At 32.7% G+C, this 22,110-nt stretch overlaps 4 protein-coding genes and 1 long non-coding RNA gene across 6 annotated transcripts; 2 read left to right on the plus strand and 3 right to left on the minus strand.

The window, feature by feature from the left end:
- Positions 3,681–8,873, plus strand: LOC109325582 (phosphatidylinositol/phosphatidylcholine transfer protein SFH8-like). Of its 2 annotated transcripts, none has more exons than XM_019558023.1 (14): positions 3,681–3,868; positions 4,278–4,581; positions 4,673–4,772; positions 4,907–5,173; positions 5,250–5,327; positions 5,462–5,563; positions 5,665–5,714; positions 5,849–5,948; positions 6,051–6,149; positions 6,236–6,349; positions 6,654–6,792; positions 7,567–7,970; positions 8,328–8,402; positions 8,502–8,873. In XM_019558023.1, exons 1-14 carry the CDS (start codon positions 3,835–3,837, stop codon positions 8,526–8,528), a joined length of 1,893 nt encoding a protein of 630 aa, XP_019413568.1. In that variant the 5' UTR covers positions 3,681–3,834; the 3' UTR covers positions 8,529–8,873. The 2 variants fall into 2 exon arrangements, with proteins under 2 accessions (XP_019413568.1, XP_019413569.1); XM_019558024.1 differs by having other exon boundaries at positions 8,505–8,781.
- On the plus strand, positions 9,178–10,076 carry LOC109325921. Its single transcript, XR_002105198.1, has 3 exons — positions 9,178–9,408; positions 9,520–9,956; positions 10,024–10,076. It is a non-coding gene; the product is annotated as an uncharacterized LOC109325921 (long non-coding RNA).
- On the minus strand, positions 9,420–13,577 carry LOC109325920 (phosphatidylinositol/phosphatidylcholine transfer protein SFH3-like). The gene is made up of 12 exons (XM_019558536.1): positions 13,421–13,577; positions 12,560–12,812; positions 12,322–12,421; positions 11,964–12,230; positions 11,703–11,780; positions 11,498–11,599; positions 11,359–11,408; positions 10,846–10,945; positions 10,656–10,760; positions 10,256–10,361; positions 9,788–10,137; positions 9,420–9,560 (listed from the first exon to the last, which is right to left on the minus strand). Exons 1-12 carry the CDS (start codon positions 13,467–13,469, stop codon positions 9,438–9,440), a joined length of 1,683 nt encoding a protein of 560 aa, XP_019414081.1. The 5' UTR covers positions 13,470–13,577; the 3' UTR covers positions 9,420–9,437.
- Positions 14,849–17,381, minus strand: LOC109325918 (7-methylxanthosine synthase 1-like). Its single transcript, XM_019558534.1, has 4 exons — positions 17,189–17,381; positions 16,361–16,765; positions 15,590–15,847; positions 14,849–15,359 (listed from the first exon to the last, which is right to left on the minus strand). The coding sequence occupies exons 1-4, from the start codon at positions 17,291–17,293 to the stop codon at positions 15,003–15,005; spliced, it is 1,125 nt and encodes a 374-aa protein (XP_019414079.1). The 5' UTR covers positions 17,294–17,381; the 3' UTR covers positions 14,849–15,002.
- LOC109325919 lies at positions 19,799–21,426 on the minus strand. Its single transcript, XM_019558535.1, has one exon. It carries the CDS (start codon positions 21,125–21,127, stop codon positions 20,219–20,221), a length of 909 nt encoding a protein of 302 aa, XP_019414080.1. The 5' UTR covers positions 21,128–21,426; the 3' UTR covers positions 19,799–20,218.

The raw sequence follows: 22,110 nt of genomic DNA on the forward strand, positions 1-22,110 counted from the left end.
GAAATCGATCTTTACTAGGATGGTCTTGTGGGTTGAACAAATAAAGATATCCCATCATGGTACATTGCTTTAAAATTTGCATGGAGGAGGTGATAGTGACAGAACATAAACGAACCCGAAGCACAACAGAATGAAACAGTTGAAATAGACTTCACATTCTGGACCACACTGTTGTTTGGGGTCTTAATGAAATATCATGCATAGTTGCTTTCACCCTTTTGAAGCAGTGACAATGTTTGGCCTCTAAGCAATTCTAAAAGAAGATTCTTCATATTTTTTAATGATGGGTCATGTCACAGTTGTTGGATTAGTAATCAATAATCATTAATCAGTGTCGTAAGATTTAAGTAATTGTATTTATAATATATTAGCTTCTGCTTACCAGAAAGGTCACGCTGTTACTCATTTTCAATTCATGTGGGGTCATTCAGACAGTAACATGTTCATGAATGAAATTTCTGTTCTACCCCTCCTACAACATATCATAAAGGAAAATGATCTTTTACATGCATTAATGTAGGCCTGAACTTTGAAGCTGATTTTTATTTTAAGATTGCTCATATTTTTTTATATTGATCAAATGTATTATCTCACTAAGGAATTAATCACTTTTAAAGCATATATCTGTCTCTCCCTATAAGTATTACTTTTAAGATTAAATCATTCCTTTTGATTATTACAAAGATAGATATAAATGCATTCATTGTTTTTTAATATAGTAAATAAAATATAAGAAATACTCGAAAGCATTACTTTCTCTGGCTGTTTTTATAATTAATATTTACATTTGTACCACTCATTTCATTACTTTCAATATTTGTTCTCACCGGATTTTTTGTTACACCTGCTTATAAGGGTACGGGGAATATTAAGAAAGACACTAACACAAATGACATGTTTAGATTTTAGTTTATATAATTGGTGATTTTATTGTAATTAACTAAAATCTTGGTTTGATATTTTTGACCAAAACAAAAAAAAAATTGTGGTTCGGTATCCAAAGTTAAGACTCATCAATTAGGTACAATGAAAAAGTAGTCAAAAGTTGGGAACAATAGGACTTGAAAGTTTATAGTGTAGGATAGCTAATAAAACTGGAAGGGCATAAATTTAAATTACCTGATATCTAAAACCAACATAACCATAATTTCAAGTTGCAACGATAAAGAAATTACATCTTCTAGCCCAAACATTTTACCACTCCTTCTATGTCCTTTTTAATGGTGAAAAAGTCAAAAATAATATTTGTTTAATTCATGTTTAACTTTTTTGCCAATGAGAAATAAGAGGTACATGAAGTGGTACAAAATATAAGACATAAGATGTTAACCTATCATAAAGGTGTTTTTATAGAGGCAACATATTTGTTGTCCCTTCTTTTGTACTACTCCATATACTATTATTTCTGATTGGTTGAAAAAAATTATTTAAATTATAATTATTAATTATTTTTCTGACCAATCATAAATCTCTTGTCACACTCCTGACACTCAGGAATGACACACTAGATGTGACCCTTTTATAGATGGAGAAGCTTGGTATCTGGGGTGCATATTTGTAGTCTCACACTTAGTGTCGCTCCATGTATCATGACCTTATAATAATTAAAAAAATATATTTAACTTGAAATTTAATTTTTAAGTAATTTTCAGTCTAAATGTTGTACTAATACCAATGACATAATGGTCTACTCTGGGAGAAATTATTATATTGTTGAAAGACTAATGATCTCAATCAAATCATTATATTGAAATTTGATATATTTTCGGTGTAAAGTTATACATCATTCATTGTATGTCTATTACTTTTGTATAAAATTTAATAATAATTAATCCATGAATAATGATAATATGTTGATAATGTTGATACATAATTATAAAATTCATTTATTATTGATTTGAAATTAAATGGATCTCATCCAAAAGAATGATAAAGATATATTTGAGACTATTAATCCAATGACATGTGATAATTACTAATTCGGTGTGCAACATCTTCATCTCTTGCAAAAGATGCATGATCTCACGCGTAAATACCATTGATTGCTGTTCTTTAAAGCGATTTAGAATGAAAAAGACGTTAATTAATCAATGATAGGAATTAGGGAAGAAAAAGAGAGGTTACAAGTTGTGCTTGGCTGTCACATAATATTAATTTTTATGACGAATATATGTTAATTTTGTTGAATTATTGTCAATTTTCTTATTCCATTTTTCTTGCCATTTTAGCTTAAGTTACGTTTTGAAACCTTTTTCCCCACTCATAGTTACAATTTGTTTGGTTGGTTTGTGCTACATTTCTACTCCTCCTTAATCAATAATTCCAATTGGAGGAGACTGGGTATGATAAAAAAATCGTTATTATGGAAGCTAGCTCTAAATATTTTTCAATTTAAAAAGATTGTCTTCAATTGAGGTGTGCGATATAGAATGATTTTAAATTATTTGCTACTTTAGTGAATTTATAAAATAATTATGGCATATTTTCATGGTCAAACCATTACTTCAATTGACATAATGAAAAATATTTCACCTGTCTTTAATTGGAACTTTAGGGATCTCGTGCTCTTTAATTTTTATGGCGATTTTATTTGTACTATCCAAAATATTCATCACCTTATGTATATCAAGTTAATTCATTTTGGGTGTGTGAATGTTGCTTATAGGAATCGAACTATTAATATTTTGATTGTGTTGTGGATCTAGTAGGACATTATGGTATTAGACCCATTATTTGTAATTTATTTAATTATGGTGATTTTGTCAAGCGGAAGTTTTTATTTAATTATTTAGCCATTTAATTAATTTCTTAATTAGCATATCTCAATCTTTAATTGAGATTTTGAGAGGTGCAAGATTTTCTTATAAAAAAGTTATTTCTTTTAATTAATGTGTCGGGTTAACAAGCACATAAAAATGAATGATTTTGAACACTTTTCAAAAGAATTTAACAATAAAACAGATTTTATTATAAAGATGAACCGATGAAAATGAGTTAAGTGGAGTCTAACTCAAGTCAATTCCATATTGTTAAAGATTAACTCTAATGGAATTCAATGTAAATTATTATTATTTTCATTTGGAAATCAAATAAATAAATTTTACAAACTTTTTGAAATATGATAATTAATTATTAATATGCATAAATATCTCTTACCCGGAAAGTAAATGTGCGACAATGATTCGATTTTTAGAAGTGATATTGATTGAAAAATACATTGATACAATATAAAAAGAGATTAACTCCTTACATAAAATAAAATGTGAAGAAATATATTTGATAATATAAAAAATGTGAGGTAAGTACATTTGGGTGAGTGATATCCTTACTAGGACCATGATCATCTGTCCCAAAAAATACTATCTCTTAATGTATTAAGCCAATCAAATTTTATAAAACAGTAAACAAATGTTAATTTATATTATTACAATTTTTACTTTTAATCGAATAAGATTTTCTGATTGGACGATGATACGAAATGGAATGCAATGCGTAGGTGATCCCCATCATCCTTAATGACCTTCCGCCGGCACTTCCATTCTCTAATTCCACCGCCACGTGTCAGTTATACATTCCCATACTCACTCTATGTCCTTGACTTTAACCGAATTGATGAGATAATTGATTACTAACGAGTAAATAACAGAGAGATATACAGAAACAAAAGCCTTTATATTATTCATTCATTCTCATCGATTATCAACAACATTCTTTTTTTGCTTCAGCTAGCTTCACACGCGACTCCACTACACGCGCCATTCTCTTATCCTATCTTCTTTCTTCTTCAACTCTTATTAGGGTTTCATCAATTCATTGATCAACGTTGCGTTTACTATGTCTGGCCCACTCGATCGTTTCGCCAGACCCTGTCAGTTTCTTCTCTTCATTTATTCAATTTCAATTTTCATGACTCTAGGGTTTCTTATTTATCACTGTTTGTTGTTTAGGGAATTTGAAAGTTACTAACTTTGGGCTTCTTATATTTTAGATCAAAGATAATTTTAACTAAGCTAACAACTTCAATAGTGGGGTTTGTGTTTTTAACCATATAATAATAACTACTGGTTCTCCCAAAAATTTGATTTTTGCTGAAATTGATGGGTTATTTCATTTGAAAATGTATAATGCTTTTTAAATTTCTGAGCAAATTAGTATTTCTTCACCTAGTTTTAACAAATTTTTTACCAGTTGATTCATGATTTACCTAGACTTTGGATCTTTTTGTTTACCATTTTAAAATTTGAAGTTAATTGAGTGTTCTGTTTTGATTTTGTCAGGCTTTGAGGGGTTTTCCGGCAGTGATGAGAAAAAGGAAAGGAGATCCGATTTTGAGAACTCTGAGGATGAAAGGAGGACAAAAATTGGATCTTTAAAAAAGAAAGCCCTCAATGCATCTTCCAAATTCAAGCATTCTCTAAAGAAGAAGAGTAGCCGGAGGAAAAGCGATGGCCGTGTTAGCTCTGTTTCCATTGAGGATGTTCGGGATGTCGAGGAGCTGCAGGCTGTTGATGCATTTCGCCAATCCTTGATTATGGATGAATTGCTTCCAGAAAAACATGATGATTACCATATGATGTTAAGGTACACTGCTCTAGCCTTGAATTACCTTTAAGACCCGTGCTCAAACAATGGTATTATACCTGTATTTTCTTAATTTATATGCATTTTACAGATTTCTGAAAGCAAGGAAGTTTGATGTTGAAAAAGCAAAGCATATGTGGGCTGATATGCTACAATGGAGGAAGGAGTTTGGTGTTGACACTATTTTGGAGGTAAATGCACATAGACTTTAGATTTATTCACTTAGGTTCTGAAGATTTCAATTTGTGTGTCGAGATTAACCATTGCGGTGGTTGTTTGCTTCCCCCATGTATCCGCTGTGCATAACAGTTTAATTTCTCATCAGGATTTTGAGTTCAAAGAGCTGGATGAAGTTTTAAAGCATTATCCGCATGGCTATCACGGTGTTGATAAGGAGGGCAGACCTGTTTACATTGAAAGACTGGGAAAAGTAGATACAAACAAACTGATGCACGTTACAACTATGGATAGATATGTAAAGTACCATGTACAGGAGTTTGAGAAAACTTTTGCGGTAAAGTTTCCTGCTTGCGCAATAGCTGCCAAACGGCACATAGACTCAAGCACCACAATCTTAGATGTTCAAGGCGTGGTATGTTGCTATTAATTATTCCTCATTGCATTGCCTGTGAATTTATTTAACAGAAAGTTCTCATGTCAACTTCTAGGGCCTTAAGAACTTTTCGAAGTCTGCACGGGAACTACTCATGCGTATACAGAAGATTGATGGTGACAATTACCCTGAGGTGAGCAATCTCAGTTTCTCTTTAAGTTTGTTATGTTCTTTATTTTGACTTCATCAATTATTGAAAATTTAAAGATACCATATACTATGGTCTCAATTATTAATGATTTGTTTTTTCTTTTATTAATCATACAGACACTGTGCCAAATGTTTCTCATAAATGGTGGCCCGGGATTTAGGTTGCTTTGGAACACTGTCAAGTCTTTTCTTGATCCAAAAACAGCTTCAAAGATTCATGTATGTAATAATGTACTCTAGCTGTCTAATAGTCTAAGGATCTTTTCATGATGTTTCAAGGCTGCTGATGTTTTTGGCGCTTCTTTGCAAATATTATGTAGTTTCTCGGAACCAAGTACCAAAGCAAATTGCTCGAAATAGTTGATGCCAGGTACCTAATGGGCCTTTTTCTTACATGTTTCTATTTATCTGTATGATAGAAGCCTTTTTATTGACCTATGTATTCCACTGCCAATTTGCATCCTTTAGAATGCTTAATAATATTTTTGTGTGTACATAATGAAGTGAGTTGCCAGAATTTTTGGGAGGTACCTGCACTTGTGCGGATCAGGGAGGTTGTCTCAGATCTGATAAAGGGCCATGGAAAAACCCTGAAATATTGAAGGTCATATACTGTCCTTACTTGACTTTTGATAGGTTAAACATGTTTTTTACTATAACAATTTTGCAATATGCTAACAGCTAATTGCTTGCGGACTTTGTGCAGATGATTCTGAGTGGCGAAGCACGGCGCCCAAGGCAGGTAGTAAAAGTTTTAAACAGTGACGGAAAGGTTATTGCCTATGCCAAACCACGATACCCAATGGTAGTTATTTGTGTGAAACATGTTTACTGCTTGAACTATGTGGGGGGAAGCGTAGCTCCATTGATTCTATCACTTATTTTTTGCAGGTAAAAGGCAGTGATACATCCACAACTGAATCAGGGTCTGAAGCTGAAGATATAGCTTCTCCAAAAGCGGTGCATAATTACTCACACCTTAGGTTGACTCCTGTTCGTGAGGAAGTAAGTGTTAACCTTATGATCTGTTTACTCATTGCTTTCATTAAGTAGCAGAAGTTTCAATTGATTGATCGTAGGTCTTTTGTGAAACCCTCCTCTTCATAAATTGAATGGCAGCAAATTTTTCTTTGGTCATCCTTATTCTGAGTTTAATGTTTATTCATTTAAGTGTACAACAAATATTTACAGTATTTATGGATACCATGAGGATGATCAAAATATAGCGCTTGTCAATAAGCCTTGTTGTACAATTCGCTGTGGTCTATCCGAAATGCAAACATTTTTATCATCGTGTTCTCTTTGTCAGGCTAAGGTAGTTGGACAGTCAAGCTATGCTGCTAGTGGTAACCTATCCGGGTATGATGAATATGTTCCAATGGTGGACAAAGCTGTTGATGCTGTTTGGAAGAAGCAAGCTTCACTCCAGAGGTCTCATACTTCAAAAGGTTATCAACTTTAACCTAGCATTTATAGTAGATATACACTTATGAGTTTTATCATGGTGCTTGTTAACCAAAAAGTAATACCATACATGTAAAAATAATTCTCTACATTTAAATGGTGTGTACTTTCTATTGTATGTCTCACTAGAAACCCATTTCTTTTTTCGGGTAATGGCACTTGTCCCTGAATCCTTGTAGGACATTTTGTTGCTGTAAACATATTTAATGTTAGGAGATTCGGTCTATTATAGTGCTGTGTATAATTTAAAAAAAAAGTAGATTCCATTATTTCATGAATTCCAGACTAATCAATGTATGATTGATATCAAATGATATTTTAATTAGCTGTATAGGGCAGTTAATGCCCTTGTTGGCAGTCAGTTCACTTGGCACATCACACTCACACCATAAATAGCAATGCAATCTCCTCAAACCTAATTTTTTCGACCAACTTTTAAAACAAGATAGTGGATTTTGATTCATGGAAATGGTCTATTACACCCAGTGTATTGATTAATTTCTTGTTGGTTAGAGACACAAACCATTCTGGGGCCTCCATGCATGTTTGAGTGGTTGGAAGAATTGATCCTTGACATATTATTTGTGTTTTGTCAACGCTTTCAGCGTGAAAGGCTTTTATTTGACGGGTTTGTTAGGGATATAAATAAGTACTCAAGTACTTAACTCATGGAAGACCTGGTACTTTGCTTGGTTTCTTGATTTTTATTGTTTGATGTAATTTGTTCAGGAAAAGCTAAATTGAATTTTCATTTTCAGGAACACCTCCCCTTCTTGACACTCCAAAAATTCCAGAAGGACTTCTTGCTCGGATCTGGGTAGCCCTGACTTTCTTCGTTCTGACTCTATTTACTCTCTTCCGTTCATTCACAAGCCGTGTGACCAAGATGCCTCCCGCCATATCATCTAATGATTGCCCAGGCCCTTCCGAGTCAACTTCTGATGCAACAAACAAGGAAGATGGCCATCCTCCGTCACCAACTCCAGCACATACTGAGGCAAATGTCCTTTCCTCCATGATGAAAAGGTTAAGTGAGCTTGAAGAAAAGGTTGACACACTCCAATCTAAGCCATCTGAGATGCCTAATGAGAAAGCAGAATTGCTAAATGCTGCTGTCTGCCGGGTGGATGCTTTGGAAGCAGAGTTAATTGCAACTAAAAAGGTTGAATGCTATATTTTTGTTTTTGATTATTTTTTAAGAAAATGCAGTCATGAGGGTGCTTTATTTTTGTTTGTGATTAGGCTTATATTTTAAATTAATATAATATTATTTGCAGAAGTTTTTATGTTAGTAAAATTTCATTTCTTTAGTTTCACTCTGGTAAATTATCTTAATTGCTTCTTGAAGTTGCCCTTTACTTCTCTTAATGCATGATGTCCTTTTTTTCTCTTTCTATTTATGCTTGTGTGCATTTCCAAAACGTGAGAGTATGGTGTGGAAAGATGTAATGAATACTTTTCTTATTGTTTCCTTACGTGGGTAATACTCTTACCTTTGCTGTTTCTGGATTGTGCATAGGCTCTCTATGAAGCGTTAATGAGGCAAGAAGAGCTGCTTGCTTATATTGATAGGCAAGAAGAAGCTAAATTTCGGGTTAGTTGTTTCACACATCTCTAGAAAACAGTTCAAGCTTTCGAGCAGCATTTTAATTTCTGATAGTTTCATTTCCTTCATTTTGCTTATTGTTAACAGAAGAAGAAGAAGTTGTTTTGCTGGTGAGTTCTGTTGCTGGTAGACTCTAGAGGAGTGTGATTTGCAATTCACAGTGTTGACCTCGCACATGATGTAAACTCTGAACATTGTTTTTTAATTACTCAGTAAACCTAATGGAGAATTGTTTCAAATATTTGTATCCCCAAAATGGCTGCTTTGCAGACTTAAATACAACAAGCTTTGTTGTTTTTGCTGTGACTATTTATTTATCGTGTTTGGTATGTGGTTGCATTTGTTGGTTGGAAAAGCGTTTGTTCTTCTGAACTCTCATAACTTGCATGGAATGGTTTTATGTATTTAGGGGATTGTTGAGAGGAACAGAGTGGAAAACTGAAAAGAAATAACCTTTAATTGAATTTTATTCTTGCAAATTTGTTTTGGAGATGGGGTTAATCATTTCAAGGTAGAACATCAGTAAAGCTCTAAGTCACGCATGCAATAATATATTTTGTCAATGTTTATGATAGAACATTGTTCGATCTTTGTTAATTGACTTCACTTGACAATTGTTCTTATTACATGTTTATACACATAATCAGTTGAAGTATTTTCCCGATTATTGTAATTTGTAAGAGTTGCTCGTAAAGCAAGCTGTTCTAAATTTTGTTAAACAAAACACCTCCTAGTTTTATTATATATATATATATATATATATATATATATATATATATAACTGTCAAGAAATGACACACTGATACAGAAGTTTTTAATAGAGAGAATATTGATTATACTAGCTAGCTAGCTGAAATGCTGAATGCAATAGCATCCAATGGGGCTGATGATAGAGAAACGCCACCAACTTTAGAAATGTTACATATTTGAGAATAGACGTCAATAACACAATCACTTCACCAGTGGAAGCCCAACTGCAATCACAAAATCAAACGTAAGAGAAAACACCCAGTTGAAATATATTTAGAAATATTGCATGGCGAGTAACGTATCAGTGTCAAAGTTCGAATGACATACCAGCTTCTTCTTTTTCTTGTCAATGTAGGCTTGGAACTCCACTTGTTTAGCAAGGGCATCATCAAGTGCCTGAAGCAATAAAGGAGCCAAAAATATAAATCACAAATATGATGCTATCATATGTACAAAGAATGCTCTTATCTTATGGTCCTGCAATTAATGTGTTTTAAGTGGCAGGACTAAAAGCACACTACTTTTTTATTAAATGAGGGACAAAAAACTGATTAAAATTAAATACAGACTAAACAAAACACTATCATATTTTTGGTATCAAGAACATATTTAAGCTTTAATACCTTTTTGGATGAAGCCAACTCTTGTTCCAGAGTGGTGACTCTGCTTAGAGCATTATTGAGTAGTTCTTCCTTTTCAGGTGGCATGACTGGTCTCATGTTGAGGACATTGACCTTCTCTTCTAGTTCAGCCATGCGCCTCATCATAGCCGTGTGATGATCAATGGAAATGGTAGGTGCTGCTTTTGTCATAATGCCACCATAATATACTGCTAACTCACCATACAGTTTAACTGCAGCGATTTTCTTAGGCATGTTCACAATTCCCGTTATGACCGCCATGATTCCACCACGAAATGGATTTCTAAACCCAATAGAAGCCTTGCGAGGACTCTCCGGAAAATAATCAGTGGCTTAAGCAAAATTTAAATGTTAACAAGAAGGTCAGAGGTCTCAAAGCCAGATTAATGTGTATATGTATTGGTTTTTGATTTTTAGTGTGCACAAAATGCTGATTAATGATTATTCTACCTTTAGAACGTGCAAGTTGATCATTTTGTACTGCTTTGTTCGAAGTAGTATTGACCGGCTTGTCAACCACTGGGACAAAATGATATGCATTACCTTCCTTTGTGACCTGCAATATATAGTCATCAAGCAATAACTCTGATAAATTGACTGCATCATGCTAATGTATATAGGATGGGAGCAACAACTGATTGAAGCCAAGGAAACTTACTTCTGGAAAACCAGAGGGTTCTGGATGCTCCACATGGCATGCCTCCTTGGATTCCTGAATATTATATAAAGAAGAAAGAGTATCAAGTTATTAAACTTTCAGGCAAATAAAGATACTGGGTAGAAAGTTTCAGAACTGAACTTTTTACTTGGAATTGTAAAGAAGTAGGTAACTAACTACCTTGTAATACACTGTTTCATCCTCAAGGATTGTTCTCTCTTCATCTTCAAGGATTGTTTTCTCTTCAATTGCGGATAAGTTTTTCCTCTGACATTTTCCCTCACCATTTTGGACCATCTAATTCATCCAAAGGATACTTCATTATTTTTCTTTTAATAATTATAGAAACTAAAATGAAATCGATCTTTTTGCAGCAAACTACCTTCAAGATATCTGGATCATTCCATGGTCCCTTGTCAGAAAGCATACAACCACCTTTATCTGCACAGGTGCAAGTACCTCCCAAGAACTCCGGAAGTTCACTGGTAAATACGAAATACAAGCAATGTGTTATGGAAGGTGCTAAGGAGTAACGTCATTCACTTATTCAATGAAATACTCGAAGATAAGATTTGTTGTTCCACAAAGAGTGACATAATCTTGTGCCTTGGGTTTGATTGATTGAGAAACATCATCTCTCACAATTAATTATTGGATATTTAAATCAATTGAATAATTAGAATCCACGACACATGGTTGTGACACACTTTGTAGGACAACAAATGTTGTTCCGAACTACTAACATATTGAAATGACATACTTATAAATCGAGAACTTGGTTTGGCAGGGTTAGCATGACTCAAAACTAAGATGTTACATCTCTTTGGTACCCTAAGTTTTTATGGATATGAGAATGAGTTAAAATATTTCAATGTGAAAGGAAAAAAATATTAACCTGGCATCAATGATTTCAAACAACTTGCTCTCATATTTGTTACCTAGAACCTGTTCAATAAATCATTAAGATGTTCATGCTCCTACTTAACTTAATTTAGCAATGCTTCACATCGACGTGTATATAAAAAAATGCATACATGGATTTTCGCCGTGGTCTTCGGATCAAGGAATGACTTAATAGTGTTCCACAACAACCTAAATCCAGAACCAGCATTGATGATGAACATACGGTTCAGGGACTATAAAAAGGAAAATTCAATTAGACTAAATTCAGAAAATTGCATTCAAGCTATGGATGTAATAACCAAGACGACTAACAAGCCTATATATCTATACTAGTACCTCAGGATAGTTGTCACCGTCAATTCTCTGAAGCCTTTGAAGAAGATCCCTTGCAGCTTTGTTCATACTTTTAAGACCCTGACCAACCATGCTAGTCAATAATTGTATTATATGGAACAGATATTTTACATATAATATTCTATAGTATAATTGAAAATGGAAAGCAACCCCTTAAGTTTATGGTTACTACAACTTGATTAAGGTGTCATAATAGTCATTTTTTTCTTGTTCCTTTTATTTGGAAAGAGGTGTTAGACATACCACTCCTTGAACATCCAAGATAGTTGTGCTTTGGTCAATGTGCTTCTTTGCTGCAATTGAACATGCAGGTAACTTAACATTGAAGGTCCTCTCAAACTCTCTTACATGGTACTTAAGATAGCGGTCCATAGTTGTTACTTGCAGTAGCTTGTTAGGGTCAACCTGTCCCAATTTTTCAATGTAAATAGGTCGTCCATCCTTATCAACTCCATGATTCCCTTGTGGATAGTATTTTAGAACTTCATCCATCTCTTCAAATTCAAAATCCTTAACAAAACAAACAGAATTTTCATTTACCCAGGTAAATTAAGTATCAGACAAATATCAATAGCATTTTTTCCTTTATCCATGTTAGTACCTCCATGATGGTATCAGCACCAAACTCCTTCCTCCACTGAAGCATATCTGCCCACATTTGTTTAGATTTCTCGGTGTCAAACTTTCTTGCTCTCAAGAATCTGAATAATCAAACACCGTATAGATCGATAGCTCAATTAGAACTATGAAATTAAGGCATTAAGTGATTCTACTCATACTACAGCTATTGCTTATAAGTAAATAAATAAATGGACAAGAAACCATGTCATAAGAGCTACCTTAGCATCATATGATGATCATCATGTTTTGAGGGTAAGAGTTCCTCTAAGATGAGACCTTGGCGAAAAGCATCAACAGCTTGCAACTCTTCTGCATCAAGGTCATCCTCAATAGCAATACACATAACCCTGTTATGCCTTCGGCCCTTCTTTGTGAAGGAACTCTTGAACTTAGAAGATGCACTGAATGCTACCTTCTTTAAAGACCTGCGCCTCGTCTTCTTTTCATCCTCTGTATATTCAATTTCAAGACCTGTTTTAGCAGAACGAAAAATTTGTCCTCAGTGCAAATTTTCAGAAAAGAAGGTAGCAGATAGAAAGAAATCCACACACTAGACATCATCACCTAGCTGCTTTTGTTTCTGTTAACATGTATAGACAATATGTTTGTTCAATAGTGCAATTACAATACTAAATAGGATTCATAACTACATTCTATTAGTTACCGAACAATCAATTTCCTTAATGCAGCACATAAGTAGAACATTTCATACTTTAACTAATTGGTACTGCATAACATGCATAAGCATTGTTCATATATATAGATTTTAGACTATAGATATTGCAAAGGAAACCACAGAGAAGCCAACCATCTTTTCTTATACCATTTTTCTGCACTCTAGTAATATAAAAAGAAGAGCATTCCAAATAGTATATACTTGTCCTTGTGAATTTAATCTGATTTCAATCATAAGTTAAAAATCATGCAAAATTGTTATGAATGCTATTTCACATTCTAATTTCTATTACAAACATAACCATATAGAATAGTAGTAAATTTCACAGAACATGCATAAAAATAGATGACCATAGCACTGCAAAGAAATATTGATCAAATTGAAATAACATAAGAGTTAGCACCTTTAACAGGTCGAATATCTGTGGCAGTAATGGACATAGTATCACACATGATTAATTGAATCCTGTAAACTTATTCAAATGATCAATGAATGCCGAAAATACCGAAGAGAATCGTCACATATAACAAATGTCCTAAATTGTAAGCTCACGTGCGCCTATACCTGTATTTTATCCATAAAAAGCATGTTAGAAACTAGAATAAACCCCAACCCATTCATCAATTAAACAAATCAACCTTGTTCATATATATTTATATGCATGCATAGATCATGGGAGCGACACTTGTTAGGAGAGACAGTCACGCACTCGAAAGTGATTAGTTACTTACTAAAAAAATAAAAAAGGTAAAGAGATATCTTTCTTAGTACCAACAAAATATGCATGCATGTAAAAAATAATTACTAGAATAATACAGTCATAATATAATATATTTAAATGATGAAGTGCTCTTCAAGCAGGAATGTTAATATAATACAAATGGAATTTTCTATGGAGGCTCAAAAAGTTCATAAACCAACATCAAGGAGAAGAAAAGAACGAATGTTATTAAGAGATGATATACCTTGCTGCAGGAATGTAATGTAGTGATTGCAAAAATCAGGAGAAAACGAGAATTTTATGAACATAATATATCTCTGAAAAATGAGGCATTATAGGAGTGCCAAAATGAGAAGAGGGAGGTTGGTGCAATTCATTTTTAGAGTTTTCTGTTTTTTTGTTTGTGTTACTGACATTGATAGTGTACAAACAAACAAATGTATTGATCTAGTGATGTAAAATCTAATTGATCCCATAGAAAAGGTCGAGGTTCGAGTTGAGCAACGGAAAGTAACACATTGAAAGGGGTAAGGTGATGGTTGTAACAAAAAAGTTGTGTTGCTAGTATTGCCTAAATGCATGCTGCTCCATTCTTTCACCATTTCTTCTCTCTACTAACCACTATACACCTAACTAACAAATCATCCGTAGTTTCTAACTTACTATGTTGCTTATTGTTTGTTATTTTAGGATGGGATGTCTTTTAACGCCGTCTAGTTTGTTCTAGATTTTATTTATAGTGTAGAATCTTTTTAAAAAGTAATCTTGATAATGTTAAAATAGTTGAGCTTTTGTTAGTCGGTTAGTTAATTTGGTTAGGATAGTTGATGCATATTATAACTAAAAAATAATAAAGATATATTGATTTGTATATTATTTGGACTTGTTTCCACAAATACCATATTTTTTTTAACTTAATTGTATTTATCACGTTTTTAATTTAAAAGATTCCATTTATTTCTCGTACATGAATGCGAGTGAAAATATAAAAATTAGAAAATTTGTATAGATATAGAAGAGTAAGAGGTAATTTATGTAATTTAATGCATAAGTTATGGAGGTTTATGTTAAATTTGTGTACAAATAATAAGTCTGTCAATCATGATTAAATAAGTTTCAAACATATAATACATCATAATTCATAGGGCCTCATGGTGTAGTCTTTGAAAGAGTTATTCTTCTAATCTAATAATAATAATACAATAATAGCAACAAGTGTTGGACCTATTATAACCTCACAGCAATTATTTCTATTAACATCCTTCTATGAGTTCTTTATCAAGGAAATCACAAGGTTGGGAGATTCCAATTTTTCACCCTTCACCAACATTTGTACAAGCTTATCTTTAAGCCTGAGGTATAATTCATCCATGATGTCTTCACCAAAACGAGCCTTCAAAAGAGTTTCTGTAATAGCTCTGAAGTTTTTGGCTATGAACTCACATCTCATATTTTCATCAAGCTCATCCTCATTTATATTTGCATCCCAACCCACTATAATAGATTCCAATCTCTGAATAGTGAAAGATCCTTCTTCCTCAATAACTGCTTTAGCTTCATCTTCTGTAGGGCCATACATTGGCATATTAAAGGATTCCAATTTTACCTCTTCAATCAAATTCTGCATTGTATATCCATGTTAACATGTTATAATGCAAAATAGTTTAATTTAAATTCTAGTCCCTAAAAAGTTATGTTAAGTGATGATGTGTTAAGGTTACCCCTGCTAGTGAGAAAAACAAAAGAAGGATGGCCCAGTGTACGAGGCTCCGACTTATTGACGATAGCAAACTTTGAATTAAGTGTGCAAAATTTAGGTAAATGAAAAGTATAATGATTACATTTATTTACCTCTACTACCATGTCATTTAGAACCATGCCAAGTAGCCCAATGACAGTTCTTATTTGAGGAATGTCCTCTCTTCCAACAAAAGTGAGAAACATAACACCACCAGGCACCAATTCCTCTGAACGTGATTTCAGAAACAGTTTGAAGTCATGTTGGAATTGCCTAAGGTATGCTTTGTGAGTTTCTGGAGGAATTGTGCTTGTCACATATATGTTGTCTTTGTTAAGTGTTTCTGCTCCATTAGTCAACTCCTTTGGTGGCTGTTACAAAAATTAGCAACAAAATTTATATGTTCCTCAGAATAATTGACATGTGACACCTTAAAATAAATAGATAAGCATATTTTTTCGATCTTATGATTTTAATTGCAATTTGTAACCATAATTGCAGCCGAAATATTACAGTTTTAGAGTCTCCACAGTTGTATAACATCCATAATCACAACAGTATCTTCACACACTTTTTTCCATAAATAGGTGTTAGCCTCTGACTACAATTTAAAAGCATTCATCTACCTCAACTCCTTTTCATCAAACCTCATTAACTTAGAGAAAAAGAACTATACACGGACAGTGTAAAAGTTTTTTATACTGTTTTTGTATCATCTGCCATTCATTTTCCATCTTCATTGATTCTTAATAAAAAAATAATCAAAATGAAGGTCGAATGATGTACTGATTATGTATACATCTTTACGCTCTTAGTGCATAAGAAATATTCATATAATAATGTCATATTCATTGGCTGAAATATGGGTTTGGTGTAGATTTTACCTGAGAAAGCCAGTGTACACTATAAGAGGAATGTACAAAATGTATGGAGTTATTGGGAAAGAGCCTCTTATAGAATGTCCCTGGAGTTGCATTAATGAAACATGGACCAAATCCAGGTCCCTTCTTTTCTTCTAATGTTTCATAGAACTGAGCTAGTGATTTGAAAATGGTATTGAAATCATTGGAAGGTAGATCATTCATATAAAATTGGAAAATAGGTGCACTTATATTAAAATTGAAGCTAGTGGACTCAACAATGTCAATTATATCATTTACAACCATAAGTGCATTTGGTCCTGAAGCACATCCTAAATCAGCCACTTTCAAACACTTAGGGAGCATGTTGCAATAGAGCCTCCTCATACTTTCTTCTAGTATAGGTTTCCCTTTTAATACTCCACTTCTCTGCTTCATATTAAACTCAATTAGATTACTCTCATAGAACACCAACAATAACAACAACAATAATAAAAACTTAAATTGATTCTTAAACACTATTTTAATTTGAAAAATTCATCACTAAAAATATCAAATATTCATGTCTGATAAGAATAAATTATCCCTAAACTTATCATTAAACGACGGATATAATCCACTTAATGATTTTTCAAAGATCAAATATGTTCGTGTAAATAAATTTTTTAAACCGGATAGCCTAATAAAGATTGTGGTATGTGACATAAATAAATCTTTAAAATATATCATTTTAAGTTATTTTTTAATAAAAAAATTATGAAACTATTGTTCCTCATATTAGTGTAAATATTTTCAAATTTAGTTTTTACCTAAGAAAAACATGAGCAAAGTTTACAGAGAAAGAGTGTGTACTTGATGGGAAGAGTTCTTTGCATAGCTTGTATCTCCAACACCATCGTTCATATGAAGAACTTGCTCTGTTGTTACAATTGATGGAAGTGCTCCATTTGTTGCCATTGATGAATGTATGGATTGTCAAAGTTTATGCAATATAAATACACTAATTATTTGCCACTAACCACTCTTATCTAAAGAGCAGGTAAAAAGTGTGGTGAGTAGATTCACTTACTTTTAGAGAGTAAATTAAAAAAAAAAGTTGATCTACATCATAGTTATTAATTTTTATAAAATCTAATAATCGAAATTAGTGAATAAATATGAACCTTTAAATTTTTATGTAATAGATAACTAAGATGTGAAGTAGATTTTTTTTCTATTTATTCTTGGAGTAAATAAATTGTTTATAAAAAATGTGATTATTTGCGCAATTTATGTTTTAGAATGCTTAAACTTACCTTATTGTTAATTTATAAAAAGGTCGTGTCTTTTCCTAATAAAATAGTTAAATACAAACTTTAATTCACAGAAAAGTGTAGATGGGTTTGAATTTTTGCTTGGCTTTTTGACTTACGTACCTGCCGTGAATAGACTTCTATTCATAAAATGATGAACCAATTATTCTTGTATGCTAAAGTCTTGATGGTTCACCTTCTAGAATTTGGACCTTTGAATATTATTAAAACAGTGGGATATTATAGATCAAAGTAACACTGATGATGTATTAGTAAACGAAAAAGAGTTCTGGTCACTAACATAAGAAGAGAAAGATTATATAATAAAATAAAAAACTGAAAATCTCACTAACATAATCATATTAAATGGAAACTTCAGATATCAACATGGCACTCAAAAGTCCTTAGACTTTGAGTACAGTTATTATAATAGGAGTAGTTGATTAGAGGAGAAACTGCTAAAGATAGTATATAATTGGAAGGTCAAATAACCTATATTTTATATTATGAATATGCATTTGCATACAAGGATAAAATACATGAAATTGGTAGACACGTGATGAAGAATAATATAAAGTTTATTCACCATATTCTCTATGAATATATAAACGTACGTTTCCGCTCAAGTTCTAGTTCTATATTCTATTTTTGATTATTTGATATGAAAGATCTTGACTATATAGGATGATAGTGTTCATCGTCTTTAATATGTATCTTTAAGTGTGATAAAGTCTCTCGTACCATTAAAATCTCTATTAAAGATTTTTCCTACCTCCTCTAGAGTACAAGACTAAAGTGGAAATTTATAATCCACGATTATGATTGTAACAATTCTATAATTTGTCATATATGTGTAAATATATTATCATAATCACAGTCATTGATTTTTCAACCAATACCTACAATTTAAAGAGTAATTAAAAATCCGTTTGGAACGAGTCTTAGGACCCGTTTGCTTAGATATTTATAAAGACGTTTATTTTTTAGATCATGAAAGGGTAGAAATTGCCCACCCTGTTTTTGAAAGCAACACGGATTTGTTTATCTAAAAGGGATGAATCATTATGAAAATCAAAAGCTATACCAAGCATTGCTATTATGCGTGCTATGAGAAATGTGGTTGTACTTGTATATGACTCTAACTAAACTTGTATACTCAACCATTATCCTATAATTTAGTACACAAGCTTTTTCACTCAGCACAACCAAGATCCTCTTTAATACTCAATAGGGAAGTTCTTTTTTCCATTTTTATTTAGTAACAAAAATGTTATTTTATTATATACGTAATGCTAAAAGTGTTAAACAATGTTGCTTTATCCTTTGTTTTTTCCGGTACCTGCCTCTCCAGTACTCGAGAGAATCCCTACTCCACTCATCCTTGGTTCACTTTGAAGTATACCATATAATATAATATATAGTATAATAGTAACATGCATGATTCTAAGTGATATGGACAAATTAAATTGAGACTGCTATGTCATTTGTCCAAAGAATCTACTTGATCTTCAAAGGAGACACTGAGTTAGGTATCCAGTTACGTTAAACCAAATGGAACAATTCAAAGTAAAGGTTCAGAATTTATTCCACTATCTTTAAAGATGTTCAGAATCCAATGAACTATCAAATGAACTATCACTTGAAAAATAGTGAAAAAACACTTATTCTTAATGGAAAATATCATACTTCATATTTCTATCCAATTTTTTTGTTTTATAAAGACGACAAAAATGTGGAAAAAGAATTAATATTTATCTCTCCTCATTGGCCTTTGTTTTGTGACAAAGATTGATATGATTTTCCACTTTTCTAGAAGAGACAGTAAGTTCATACAGGAAATGCTTTCTTGTTAAGTAATTTTATTTTTCCCTTGTTTTTTAAGATTTAAATAACCCACTTTGTAACCTTAGCATCACACCATTCCATGTCAAAGATTGAAATATCTATCATCAACGCAAATGATGATCACACGTCTCCATTCATGTTTTATATGGTGTCCACAGTCAATGAAAATATTCTATTTATTTAAAAAGAAAAATTAATACTTTAACATTATTTCGTGAAGTTTGATTGGTTCAGAACATGAGAACAAGAAAATTATGGGACATATGATCCTCAAATGAGGCAAACCAGAGAATGACATCTATAATGGGAAGTTCCCTTAGCATTATTGTAACAATTATTCTATCAAATACATAAGGAATCAGATTACCCTTCATGATATTATATGCCACTAACGAAACTAAACACAAACCTAGTTGTCTGATATAATTCCCAAGTTGAACTCTTATTCTCAACACTATTCAGAACCTAATCATGCATTTTTGTCTAACACTTTATGTACATGTTTCTAAATATTTTTTCTTTAGAAAAAAATGAAAAAGAAGCAATTACAGATAAGTTCCAATCCCAATTACAGTTTAGTACTATACAAATGATGACTAATACTAGAGTTACAAGGCAACCAAAGGTTTTAAACTAGTGTCTAAAACTATAATTACACTGCATGGTGGTGATAATTATAATCACACTTTCCTTCAATTTTCTGCTACACTAACTAGAACTATAATTTAAAACTAGATCCCAATTTTCAAATTAAAGAGTAATCTTCTTCTTCTTCTCTAAGGAGCCTTTGTTGCCTGGCAATGAAGGCTTCAACTGTGCGGCGAAACTCGTCATTGCTCATGTGATCCTCAGGACTTGAAATCTCTACCATTTCTTCAGGGGCAGCAGGTTGAATGCTCTTCCTTATGTTTTCAGTTTCGCACCGGAGCAGCACACGGCGCTGATTCTCTTTATCATTCTGTACAAGCCTTAAAATCTCTGTCTCACACCTTCTATAACCCTTCATCTTCATACCAATACTTGCTTCTTCTGTTTCCATGTTCTGATTTTTTCCACACTCGCTATTCCCTGCATCAATTCTCTGCTTATTTATGGCATATTTTGCTTTTTTTATTGGATATGTTCTTCGGTTTTTTGGGTATTTTTCCAGTTCTCCATTGATCCTCTCATTCATTATACTATCCTTTGTTTTTATACTCTGCTTTTCTCTCTGTATGATATTCTCTGTTTTGAAACTCTGCTTTTCACTCTCTGTACTATCCTCTGTTTCGATGTTCTGTTTTTCTAAGAACTTTTGTTCTCCTTGAGTTTTCTCATTCTTGGTGTTGTCATGAATAATCTCAGGTTCAATATTGTTCTGATTATAACCATGATTTGAAAAGTGACCAGACTGAACGAACAGCGTGATGATTATAGCATTTCCAATCAGAAAAATGAAACAACGACTACTCATCAAGACTGAGAAGTCCCTAAAATACTCACTGGAGTTCTTAAATGCAACTGGTATATGCAGAGGAAGAAGCCTTGAAATGAAAATCAGAACAAAACAAACCTCAACAAAGCGCAACAAACTTGCGATCTTTCGAATCTTGCGCTGTTTAAGCACAGCGTTGGCTTTCTCTGCTTGGATATCAGTGAAATGGAATAAATTCATTCCTGGTTTTTGGTGATAGAGAAACAAACTTTGGTGGGTGTTTCACTCCAAGTTACTCATAGGAGTAGAAGGTATAGTGGACAGTGCAGTGGTTTCTGCACTTGGGAACATGGAAATGGATCAAGAACTTTAAAGCAAACAAAGAAAAGAGAGTGAGTAATGCTTATAATAACTATGCTTAGACAGAAAGAAGAGAGTGTGTATTTTTGTTGGGCATGAAATTGTTATTCATCTCTTCATATTGGGGTGATATTGCTCTAATTTATAGACTAGAATACAATCCTTTTATCTGCACAAAAAAAGATACTTCTTTTGTCTCACAATGTTCCATTACCACTTTGGTTAGGATAGCATAACAATAATAAGAATATTATGTCCAAGTGTAACATTATCACTCCTGAGTCATTCTCCACTGCTATAGTGGGATATGATATCTCTAAAAGTGTAAATAAATCTATTTCATAACTACCTTTTCTTCTTCTTAACATCATTCCTACTGAGGAGTTGAAAAAAAATATTAAAAATGTAAATTTATTACTTCCTGTTGTGTTAAATACTTAGCTATTTGATAAAATTATAATATTTTTCTTTCTTGCCTCTTAGGTTAAGATAACCTTTTTAGATTATAAAATAAGCAGTATTATGAGCTTCTTGTTCTTTTTTCAATATGAAATATGGTTTCCCTCTATGATTCATTGCAGTGATTCAAATAATCTGATTCTATAAAGTGAAATCAGAAGTTAAGTTAGTATGATATTAATGAAAGGGAACATTCTGAACAATTTAATCCACCATGGTGCCTGCATATAAATGAAAAGATTTTAATTGCAATTTGTAACCATAATTGCAGCCGAAATATTACAGTTTTAGAGTCTCCACAGTTGTATAACATCCATAATCACAACAGTATCTTCACACACTTTTTTCCATAAATAGGTGTTAGCCTCTGACTACAATTTAAAAGCATTCATCTACCTCAACTC

The sequence above is a fragment of the Lupinus angustifolius genome, chromosome LG13, assembly GCF_001865875.1.
Source record: "Lupinus angustifolius cultivar Tanjil chromosome LG13, LupAngTanjil_v1.0, whole genome shotgun sequence".
In the NCBI taxonomy this organism is placed as follows: Eukaryota; Viridiplantae; Streptophyta; class Magnoliopsida; order Fabales; family Fabaceae; genus Lupinus; species Lupinus angustifolius.

Bases quoted from the DNA above. Each gene is read 5' to 3' on its own strand.
- LOC109325919 (XM_019558535.1), bottom strand. From the start codon at position 21,127: ATGAATTTATTCCATTTCACTGATATCCAAGCAGAGAAAGCCAACGCT.
- LOC109325918 (XM_019558534.1), bottom strand. From the start codon at position 17,293: ATGGCAACAAATGGAGCACTTCCATCAATTGTAACAACAGAGCAAGTT. The intron at 16,766-17,188 runs GTACACACTCTT...AATATGAAGCAG, and splicing joins CAAAGAACTCTTCCCATCAA to AGAAGTGGAGTATTAAAAGG. The intron at 15,360-15,589 runs GTAAATAAATGT...TATACAATGCAG, and splicing joins TAAATGACATGGTAGTAGAG to AATTTGATTGAAGAGGTAAA.
- LOC109325920 (XM_019558536.1), bottom strand. From the start codon at position 13,469: ATGTGTGATACTATGTCCATTACTGCCACAGATATTCGACCTGTTAAA. The intron at 10,946-11,358 runs GTTAATATTTTT...CGTATTTACCAG, and splicing joins TTTGAAATCATTGATGCCAG to TGAACTTCCGGAGTTCTTGG. The intron at 10,138-10,255 runs GTAGAATAATCA...ATTTTGCTTAAG, and splicing joins TCAACTTGCACGTTCTAAAG to CCACTGATTATTTTCCGGAG.
- LOC109325582 (XM_019558023.1), top strand. From the start codon at position 3,835: ATGTCTGGCCCACTCGATCGTTTCGCCAGACCCT. The intron at 4,773-4,906 runs GTAAATGCACAT...ATTTCTCATCAG, and splicing joins GTGTTGACACTATTTTGGAG to GATTTTGAGTTCAAAGAGCT. The intron at 6,793-7,566 runs GTTATCAACTTT...TTTCATTTTCAG, and splicing joins GAGGTCTCATACTTCAAAAG to GAACACCTCCCCTTCTTGAC.